The sequence below is a fragment of the Brachionichthys hirsutus genome, chromosome 8 (genome assembly GCF_040956055.1).
Source record: "Brachionichthys hirsutus isolate HB-005 chromosome 8, CSIRO-AGI_Bhir_v1, whole genome shotgun sequence".
Lineage (NCBI taxonomy): Eukaryota > Metazoa > Chordata > Actinopteri > Lophiiformes > Brachionichthyidae > Brachionichthys > Brachionichthys hirsutus.
This window is the reverse complement of record NC_090904.1, coordinates 11,334,111-11,344,830: the sequence shown is the minus strand read 5'-3', so window position 1 is coordinate 11,344,830 and position 10,720 is coordinate 11,334,111. Positions and strand designations below refer to the sequence as shown.

The window sequence follows — 10,720 nt, the reverse complement described above, 5'->3', positions numbered from 1 at the left end:
TCAATAAGTTTAGTTTTTTTTTTTACTTCACACAAGCTACTAAATGTAATTTATCGCATATAAAACAAGTATGGATAACATCCCTATTTATGCATTCAGCAGCGAAACAAAACATTCATCTGGATGTTTTTAAATGCTCCACTGGCTGGTTAAAACCGGTCGTTTAACGCGGGGGGGCTAAAGGCCGCTAAAGGTAGCAGCTTCCTGTAAGGCGTTGGAAACATATTGATTAGTGTTCGCTTTAAGCGGAACTACACCTTCATGGAAGAAAGACATTTTGCGCTGCATATTAATGCAACGCCGGTTGTTGTTAGGAAACGCACAACCGGGAAGGTAAATGCGTCAGCGGCGGGATCTGAACCGCCTCCTCAGTAATGAGGCATCGTGCTGCTAGTTGGAGAATCGCATGGGAGTAAGGATGCAAGGTTCTCCTTAACAAATATCGCCTTCAATCATGTGAGGGCTCGAGCATCATGCTAACAAGCATGCGTAGGGCCTCCTTTACCCCCACTGTCACATCTGGACGGAATGGATTTCTGCCGATCGGACCGTTTCATGTTCGCGCTAGCCTGACATGCGGTTGCCCTGCTGGGGCTCTGGCGTGAAACAGCTTTTAGTTTTATTGCAGCTTTTCAGGAAAGAAGCAGTTAAACCTTAACCATTCTAATCTGCTGATGATTCCACGCAAGCCACATGTACCTGAACTCAGTCAGTAAAAAAACAGGAAGGCATGTAAAAACCTGCAGCGCTGACTATTTACGGGCGCACGGGACACAAATAATGTCCTTTGTGCATAATTGTTTTTATGATCAATCTTGAAGCATTTAACATGACAGGGTGCAGGATCAGCCTCAAAGCTCGGCACCGTTTGCGACTCGTTGACCTCCAAATACAAACGACAAGTTTCACCCACATTTAAAAGCTCATCATATATAAAACAATAATTTATTATCTCTCTCATTATACAAGACATCAAATTGTGTGTGGCTAGCTAAGGATTTAAGATTCAGTACAAGGAACCCTAAGAAAGCAAAAATCGACTACAAGGTGTGCAGGACATTTAAATTGTGACGTGAGAAACAACTTTCTGATGTTTTCGTGTAACAAAGGGCACCATTAGAGAGAAACTTCAACTAATGAAGTGGATTTGTTACGAAATATTTCTTTATTTAATTTACAAAAATTATTATGCGTTCTACCTTGCAGGAAAAATAGGAACGTTTCCATAAAAGCATTAAGTATGCATAGAAGTAAAATACTGATAGGGGAGATATATATATATATATATATATATATATATATTACATACAAAATAAAGTAAAATAGTGTAAATGCTGGCTGTTTATGTATGGCACACGGTTTTACAAACTTTCTAAACCTTCCAAAAAAGTCAAATATCATGTTTTTATTTCCAAAAAAATATATATAAAAAAGCAAAACACAAAGGTAGAAAGTGAATTGAAGAAAGTTTCCAAAATCCTGTCCGATTGGTGTCAAGTCCTCTAAATTGACTTTCTCCTCATCACAGTGGTGGAAAAATGTTTGTCCAGAAAAGGCTTTCGCTGTTTCCTATGTACAAGAAAGAAATAGCCACATTGAACAAGGCAGGAATCTCTACCAAGTGTCCTATATACAGCCCATCACACCCCAGTCCGTCCTCCTCTCTCTGGCCCGCCGCCGCCGCCTGAACTCGGCTTAGACCGTGGTCACGGACAGCAGTGAGTTGTAAACCCTGGTGCCGTCCGGTGACTTGGCACCATGGGTCAGAAGTTCTTGGATAGTCATCCAGTTGTCAAATATTTTCTTATTCCTCTTCTTCATCATCTTTTTGTGGCCGAGCTCAATGATGTTGGGCTCCTTTTTATCCTCTGCGCTGGACAGTTGCTCCTTCAGACAATCGGCCCGGCTCTGCTTCATGAACTCGCGGCGCTGCCTCTGCTCTTTGGCGCGAACGGCGTGCTGCTTCCTCTCCTCTTTGCTCCAGTAGCGGCCCATCTTCAGCTCGCTTAAAGCGTCGTCGTCTGTGGTCATACCGCTGCGCTCCTCGTGAATGCGCAGGGCCCGCTCCCTCAGCAACTTGTCCCGGACGGGCCGCTTGGTGATGTAACGGGTGCCGTCGCTGCGGATCTTGACCTTCCACTCCATCTTCGGGTCCAAGTCGTTGGGGGAGATGGGGTCCCGGCACATGCTGACCAGACTCATCTGGCTCTGGGCGTACTCCACGGCGGATTTCTGCTGGATCAGCTGCATGTAGCTCTGGTAGTGCTGGGCGTGAGCGGGGATGTGGGCATGCTTGTAAGGCGAATGTGGCTGGGAACAGCTCCGTCCAGACTTGCTGGACTCTCCCAGCTTCCTCTCCTTGCTCTCCACCGGCAGGGCTCCAGACAGATCTTTGGAGGAGCCTCTGCTATGATTGGCACTGCAGCCGTCCTGAACAGGGGACAGCAGAGGTTTGAGCGTCTTGCCATTAGAACCGGTGGAACCGGCGGAACCAGCGGAACCAGCCGCTGCAGTCGGACCCTGACTTTCCGCTCCACGACGGAGGGAGTTGTCTGGAGACAGCTCCAAGGTCAGAGGGGTGCTGCGGCAGCTCTCGCCAGTGTTGTAGGCACTGGAGCTGTCTTTGTCTGACTTCTCCGGCAGCTCCGTGATGTCTGGCAGCTCGTGGCGACGCGCATCAATGCTGGTGTTGTAATTGCGGAAGCCACTGTTGTGCAGCATCCAGGACTCGCGGCACTGCTCCCTCAGGAGCTGCATCTTGTGAGCGCGGACAATGTTCAGGCACTCCAGCTCAATGGTGCGCAGCTCCTCATTAAGCAGCTCTAACTCTTTGTCCACCCCATCTTGGTCCTGACCTTCTGCACCCCCACCCTGGCAGTACAGACTCTGGGCTCCACCGTTTCTCATTTGACACTTGAGCTCCAGGAGTTCTCGGAATCGCTCGCACTCATCGGCCGTAATGCCCAGGAAGTCGGTGTCTGCATAGTCTGCAGAGACGAATGACTCGCCGCTGAAGGGCAGGTCGGTGCTGCCCAGGGTGTCCTGGCTGTAGGTCAGCTTCCTGCAGCTGCCAAGAGTGTTGGAGGCGGTGGTCTGGTCATCGCCAAGGTTCTCTTGCTCCGAGCTCTCGTCGTTTCGCGTGCTCTCATCTGTGCGACCGACTCCACTGTCCTTTTCATGATGGTTGGAGAGCAGCGTGGCAGTGTCTGTGGTGCCTCCGTCCTCCTCGTGCTTCTTCTGAAAAAAAAGACAATACATATTTCATAAAACAGCCAAGCCTGTATTTTCCATCCTGAAATCAACTAAACAGCTGTTACCTCAGGCAAAATAATCTACAGATGAACACGTGTGTTGGTGCAGATTGATTATGCTATTTTGCCTCCTGACAGTGCGGGTACCTGCTGCAGCATGCTGGCAGTGAACTGCATGGCCTGATGGTGCTGCTGTTCCAGCATGTCCATGTGAAGGTCATCCAGGAAGTCGTTCCTGTCATCATCCATCCAGCCCTCATCCAGCTGAGACACAGTCGGGGGGGGGGGGGGGGGGGTTTAGTTTGTTTTTGTTGCAAGAACATTTCAATGGTTACACGTGTAGTTCCAGACATTTCCACATAACACTTTTTTATCATCCAGCTTTGAGCTCACACCACATTATTACCTGGATCTCTGGTCTGGCTACGAGCAGAGAGATATTCTGGTTCCCCTCACTGGTCAGCAATGCCACAGCATCTTCCCGGTTCTGGATCTCAATACCATTTATCTTGAGGGACAGGGGGGGGGGGGGGGTTATTAAAATACCTTAGAATAATGATGCTAATATAATATACCTACAATACTTTTTTTAAATCTTACCTGAATGATTTTGTCTCCTTCTCTAATTCTGCCATCCTTTGAAGCGATGCTGTTTGGATCAATCTGAGGAAAGGAGAATGAAATCAAAACAGAGAGATAAAGTGGCCATCGTCACGGCTACAGTCTTAGCATCAACTGCTGAAACAGATTTGAGAGCTACCCTTCGCCACATACCTCACTAATGTAGATCCCAGCCTCATCCTCATCATCCGTCCGGTAACAGATTGTCAGGCCAAGCTTGTCTTGGATGTTGGCCCGGTACAAATCAACTTCCTGGTGAGACACATCCACAAATTAATATCCCATACATCTATTAATGTTCTTTAAGACTGAGTAAATAATGTGCATTTGCTCATTTTCCCTTCACAGACTGATTATAGTGACTATAAACTGGGATCAGGGTGCAGGAGTGACCCATCCATCACTGTAATGACTCTCAGCTGGACACAGGGAAGCTGCTGGTTTTCATAGAGGACCAATGACAGAATGAGAGATGGTGCGATAGACGGCAGATGGGCCGAGTCCCGTTTTTCACATGTCAACACCTGTAATCTCACAGATAGAGATATGGCTATGTGCATTGTTGTGCTTTGAGGGCAAGGGTTAATCCCTTAAAAGTAAAGCTGCAACTAACGCAAAAAAAAAAGCTCTTAAAGGGATGGTGCTAGAACGCCTTGGGAAAAACGTTGAGTCCTTCTCCCGGGGATATGAGCCAGGCCGTTTCTTGGCTGGTTACGGTGGCTTCTTATTTCGTTGTGCCAGGTCTTTCAGCCATGTGTGTTCGGAATGCACCAAATCTCAACACATTTCTACGAGTATAAATTTCAATTTTACATTCTCTCTCTCTCTTTTTTTTTTTTTTTTTTACATCTGCTTCATATTTATTGATTTATATTCATGGGGTTCGGAATGTGTGGGGAATATCTAATCACGAAAGCGAGCTTGCATTAACAATTACATAGTTTAATAAACATTAGCTTTGTCAGCTAACGCTCATAATATGATCCATTCGGCCTCACAGCATTTGGAAAGTCTAGCAGATATAATCTTTTTACTCTAATTTAAGATAGCTAGAACTAGAGGGATAGAAAGGACTTTAGCTGTTCTGCAATTAAATGGATGTTTTATTTTCCATGTAGACCATATGTGCAAGACCATGGGTAATTATTTATTAAATTAAAAAACCATTTTATGTTGTTGGTGCCACTGAACGGCTTCCTTACGAAAGAGCGGATGCTCTACCCAGTTTCTCCTAAATTAACTTTAGCTACAACTAACCTCACTGAGTTGGGTTCTCAGGGTCACTGAATGCAACAGAGGCTGGATCATGGTTTCATCATGGCGTCTTCCAAGCATTGTTAGTGTGCATCTTCAGATTCATCACTACAGACCTATCAACCGTTCTATCTAATTATCCCCCGGGTCTCATCTCCACTGCGTAGGAGCCAAGGAAGACTTATTAGGCCTTGTCACTAATAAGTAATGATGTCACCATTGTGCATCTGCTGGAACAAGCCAGCAACTCGATTCCCGTCTGGCTTCCAAGTCAAGAGTCTGTACGTAGGGAGAGTGCTCCATCAATAACTTTGATATATAAGGATTAGAGGTTGCTAGCAGGGCCATTGGACTGGAGACTCAAAGGCGACCTCGGGTCTGCTTGTGTAGAGATAATGCATTGCTGTCTGAATGTAGATCTTCATTGAAAGGAAAAGAAGTGGGTTAGCTCATGTTTACCTCATATTCCATCTCCTCACGCTCTAGGTCTTGTTGGATGCCCTCCAGGAAGTCGTTGGGGTCAAAGTATGCATGACCAGGAGCATGTCTGAGAAAACACAAAGAGTAGAATGTAAATTTACCCCACACAGACCAGTCAATCTGGATTACATTTTACCCCAGATTCAGAGAATTAAATTAGACGTAAAAATAACTATGTAGAAATCAGATACACTGAAGCTACGCCCGCAGGCTAATTCCAAATTCACATGCTGTGTGTTTAATTGATTCGTAAACCAATTAAAGAAATCAAAATTATTCATTAAAAGGGCAACTGCTGCCTTCGTAAAGATGCAGCCAGACTCAGAGCTCCGGGGTCCATCTCACTCACACATACATAATAAATGGCAATTGGGAATGTGCAAATCCAAATGAACTGAGCAAATATATTTAATGCGTCTGCCCCGGCGGAGAATGCACACATGCAGTCAGGCTCCCTTCAAACTGTATGATCATGGCAGCGTGGTCTGGAGAAGGTACGGCCTTTAGGGTTAAAGGAATGGTTACGCCTGAGAGTGAAGTGACGTCTCAGACACTAAACAAATTCCTGCATCCTCTAAGTTAAAGAGCTCTTCATGGAAACGTTAGAAGCTTTTGTTACCACTACACCCACAAAGTGCTTCTTTCAGATCTCAGGGAAATCCATTCCTTGACTTCTCCTGCCTTGATTTCTCAAGTCACTGATTTTAAGGGTATATATACGATGGGTGGGAGTCTAGAATTTGGTTCAGTTCCACTTTAAAACCATTTGCTACGGGGTCAAGCACTAAACGGGCATTGAGAGCAAAGACATGGTGGTAGGCGTTTTTCTTCAGATACCGACTCTCGCTCAAGGTCTTTCTCTTGAATTCATTGTGAAATGAGCTGGTACTTACTCCTCTGGGAGTAGATACTCTTCAAGCGCTGTCATGGGATGTGGAGAAGGAGGCAGATTTTCAAGAGCCATGATGTCCCGGAGGGTGATGTCCGTCTGGGTGCTGATGTCGGTGACCTGGGAGTCGGCAGCCGGGCTGACTAGTTTGGGATGCGGAGTTCGGCGCAGGACCTGGACCATGATGGGCTCCTTGGCAGTACGGAAGGCCTCGACTGCCTGGTCATGCGTCGCCTTAGAGAGGTCCTTGCCATTGACCTGGAAGCAGAGAGATTTTGGAAAAGCACATGCCATTTAAGGATTCCAGGTGGGTTTTCAGTGGCCGGTTGATAAAAAACTCGGGAGGACGCAGCAGCAGCTGCACGCTTTTTATATTCACTGAATATTGAATAGGATAGTCACTACATCAAAGGGATTTAATTATCGCCTCTGATAATGAAGGCATTGCGTGAAGCATCGTGTCCATAAAAACTTAAAAAGGACATTCTGTTTGACAAATGACTCATTACTGCCTCGGCTCGTTATGCAGGGTCATAGTTGGAACAAGTGGAATACGACCTTAATTAGGAAGAGCCTCTCGTTAATTAATCAAGGCCATTGGCTGAGGCGGCACGGAGGAGCCCTCATTTAGCTAAGTAAGTCCTCAGCAGAGGATAAATTTGACCTGCCGTCAAAGAAGGCGGAGTGGGTGCCACGCATTAACCTGAGAAGATTGATTTGAACAAAAGGATGGAGCGTGTCAAAGAGAAGAGGCTAATTAAGTTTGGTCGAGCCACTTAGGGCCTCTGTTCCCTGATGAATGATGAGCGCTGATCCTGCCTTGGAGGGAATGTCACCGGATCCAATCAGAAACCAAGTTGAACTTGATAAGCACTCAGAGCGCAGACCTCCGCCGAGCACCCCGGCCTCCCGATATTGTGATTTACACCACTAATTATGGCCCTACATTTATTTTATCTATGTTTTTAGATTCCTTAACCATGAAAATAAACCTTTAGCAATTGAATTTACGCTGATGTCATTATTAGTTTCGACGTTATTTACAAAACGCACACTTTCAGTAATGGCGGTTTATTCTGGATCTATTCTAGACCCAGAGATTTTGAAGATACAACAAATCAGTTTGTCCTCTGCTAATTCCACAGCGTTTTGGTAAAGAGCAGCAGAAACAGAACCTCCTTTGTGGAGATAAGAGAGATATTATTGAAAGGGTCCAAAAACAAAATGATTTTGTTATACCCCAATTTCAACTGGGTCTGCTTCCTCAGGTATTAAAGAGAACAAATCCGATGACCTGCTCCGATGTGGAATCGACTCGGCTATAAGACAACGCTTGTTAGAAATTTCCACCTTCAATCACTACATCATTTGTAGCAATTTGTTGGTGTATATGATTCAAGGATGTGCCGAAAGCTTTGAAGGCATCACAGTTGGTGGTTTCGCTCGTTACACGCCGTCTCCTCCCGCCTCTGAAATGCAGGCAGGCCTGCTCAAAATCTGGGTGCTAGAACGCGTCAGTCAGAAGCGTACCGTGCTGAAGGTCATTCGGCTCGACATAAATCTTTAGCATCCCTTCTCACTCCTCCTGACATCTAACATGCCTGTAAGTCTGTGTTTGAAGATTAATTTCCTGATAAACACACGCCTGGTTTGTACGCCCGCCTCGGGCCACAGCTATCTCATTCAAATTCATGGCATAGTTTGCAGACTTAACTCACTTGTGCTGCACACGAGTAGCAGAAATATTAAATTTCCTCCAGGGAATGAACTATTCACACAGATTATATATATCTATCTATATATATATATAAATCTGACTATGACCTAGACAATGTAAATGCTGAGTATATATTTCCATAAAGGAGTACATATAAAATCAAAAGGCAATGGACTTTTATGTTCTTAGAGCCGGACGGAAAAGTGCAGAACTTAATGCGGAACTTAGAAGCTCTGTGCCTACTAATAACCGCAAAAGATTCATGCTAATCCCAAGCCTGAAGGATAATTGGATCATCGCTGCAAATTTAAAACTTCTACTTCTTCGACACCAAAAATTAATAGCTCATCTATTTGCAGTGTGCGCTGAATAATTTGACATTCGCAAAAGCAAGTCGTATCAGAGAATATTAATGTAAAAAGTCAGACACAAAAAAAAAAGCACACACAGAATGAAGATCACGACCGACTTCATGCAAAGGACAAACCGGCTGTGAGCTGAAAGTTGACTAAAACAATGGCGATGACGTGACATCTGTGATACCATTTGTTATTGCCGCTGGAGCTGGTAGCCTTTCTGAAATTGCGCAAGACGTGATGTCCTCAGGAGCCTTTGCTTCCCAGAGCGAGTTATGATGTTGTACATCAGCTGAGGAATACAAGCGCCTTTGTGCTGTCCTTTTCGCCACATGCAGGCGAGGACAGTCAAACCGGGAATCCCAGGGATACTTGAAGGCAGTGAACCCGAGACAAAGCCTTTTAGTCCCCATCTAGTTGAGCCCGGAGCATTCTGCCTCAGTGCGCTCAATGATGGGGCGGGGGGGGGGGCTCCTCCCAGCAGCCATTGGGGGGAGTCCCATGACCTTCATTCACCGTGTTCACCTCTGACTCAGTGTCCCCTCTGGGGGGGGGGGGGGGGGGGGGGGGCACACACAACACTCCCCTGACACAAAACGCAACGCTTGGCCACCACCGAGCTCTCCGGTTAGGCTCGGCTCACTCTGTGCTTTAACACAGCTGCAGGAAACCCAAATTCACATGAAGCCAATCCGGCAAGGAACCAACCGCAATGTGAATCTACAGATGTCTTTGGGCCCTTGGAGCCAGGCCTTGTTGACAATGATGAAATGTTCCACCTCTGGTGAATCCTCCCAGATGAGTCTCCGTTAAATATCCTTTCAAATGGCAAGAGGACAGCAAGGAACTAAAGGGAATACTAATTCAGTCTAACTCACAAATCTGCGGTGTCTGTGCTTGGTGAGGGATTTACACAGCTGGTTAAATAAAAAAATCATTTAGGAGCTCTTCAACCTCAAGCTGCCTCCCCTTTAAGCTAACTGTTAACTGCTACTAGCTGCTACTGCTGGTTTTTCCATCTCACTGTTGCAGGTAACATAATAAATACATGGTCGATAAACCAGACAAAATTAAAATAAATCGCCAAAATTACCGCGGCGAGCGAGCTTTCAGAGGATTACAGAACAAAGCCAAATTCATACGTCTGAGAAAGACACCACCGTTTCCTTGCACTTAATCCGATTTGAGCGTACGACGACGTATCGATCACTTCCAGCCAGCATCCGGCAACCTCTCACCGATCCAAGCTGAAGGTGCGACCTTAGATCTCTAAGCCATTTAACCTTTACCCGCTTCATCCATTGTGTTTTAACATACACTTTGTAAATATTATACAATCAAGGCTTTATTGTTTTTATGCAGGATTTATGAACAGCCCACCGGCAAGAACGTTCACGCCGAGTATAGAACAGTCACTCAGATTTGGTGCTAAACTGCACAAATTTGTAATCAAATAAAAATTCCTTGAGTGTTTTAACTTATTTTAAGAGACTATTTAAACTGTCCAATAACTCGTATGAATATATAATAACAACTCAGGATAGGCATTAAAACAAAGTAAAACTAGAAGCGGAGTTCAGGACGATAACTTCATCCTGTGTCGTGCTTCATTAGCACGTCTCCAGCAGCTCACACAAACACACAAACACACTCATTCCCTTTTAGTGCCGACGGCACAATGAACCGCCACGGCCGGATCCGTTTGTTCAAGTCGACAAAGTAAAGTTTGCTCCGGCGGTGATCAAACAGAACTGTACTCCCGCTGGAAGAAAGGGAAAGCATCATAAAATAAACACGCAAACTTTACAAATTCTACAGCGAGTCTCCTCCACGAAGGAGGAGCAGCTCCTTCCGAGCCAGCGGCCTCCACGGGGCTCCGTTCCGTCACCTGATAATAACTGTTAATCACGCTCCTTCAAATGTGCCCCGCGAGATGGAGCTGCTCACGGGCCACATGGGCTACGCATGTTTTATTCATGATGCGTCTCACACACACACACACACACACACACATGCAAATGAGGCACTATTATGGTGCACATATGCTAATTTCATAATGAGAAAGCTCTTAATCATGCACCTACTATGGCAATCATCTTATGTCCCGCTGCTCTTGTAGAAACACGGCTAATTGATTCAAATTAAGCGCAGC

At 45.6% G+C, this 10,720-nt stretch overlaps 1 protein-coding gene across 1 annotated transcript in view; it reads right to left on the bottom strand.

Moving 5' to 3' along the window:
- Positions 1-928: 928 nt before the first annotated feature.
- The window catches only part of pdzrn3b (PDZ domain containing RING finger 3b), a 71,920-nt gene continuing 62,128 nt past the window's right edge, over positions 929-10,720 (bottom strand). Inside the window, exons 4-10 of the mRNA XM_068742060.1 lie at positions 6,500-6,753; positions 5,586-5,673; positions 4,026-4,124; positions 3,852-3,914; positions 3,658-3,759; positions 3,399-3,515; positions 929-3,237 (exon numbers count right to left, since the gene is read on the bottom strand). Coding sequence (XP_068598161.1) covers positions 1,696-3,237; positions 3,399-3,515; positions 3,658-3,759; positions 3,852-3,914; positions 4,026-4,124; positions 5,586-5,673; positions 6,500-6,753 — 2,265 coding nt within the window. The 3' untranslated portion in view covers positions 929-1,695. The remainder of the gene's footprint in view (positions 3,238-3,398; positions 3,516-3,657; positions 3,760-3,851; positions 3,915-4,025; positions 4,125-5,585; positions 5,674-6,499; positions 6,754-10,720) is intronic.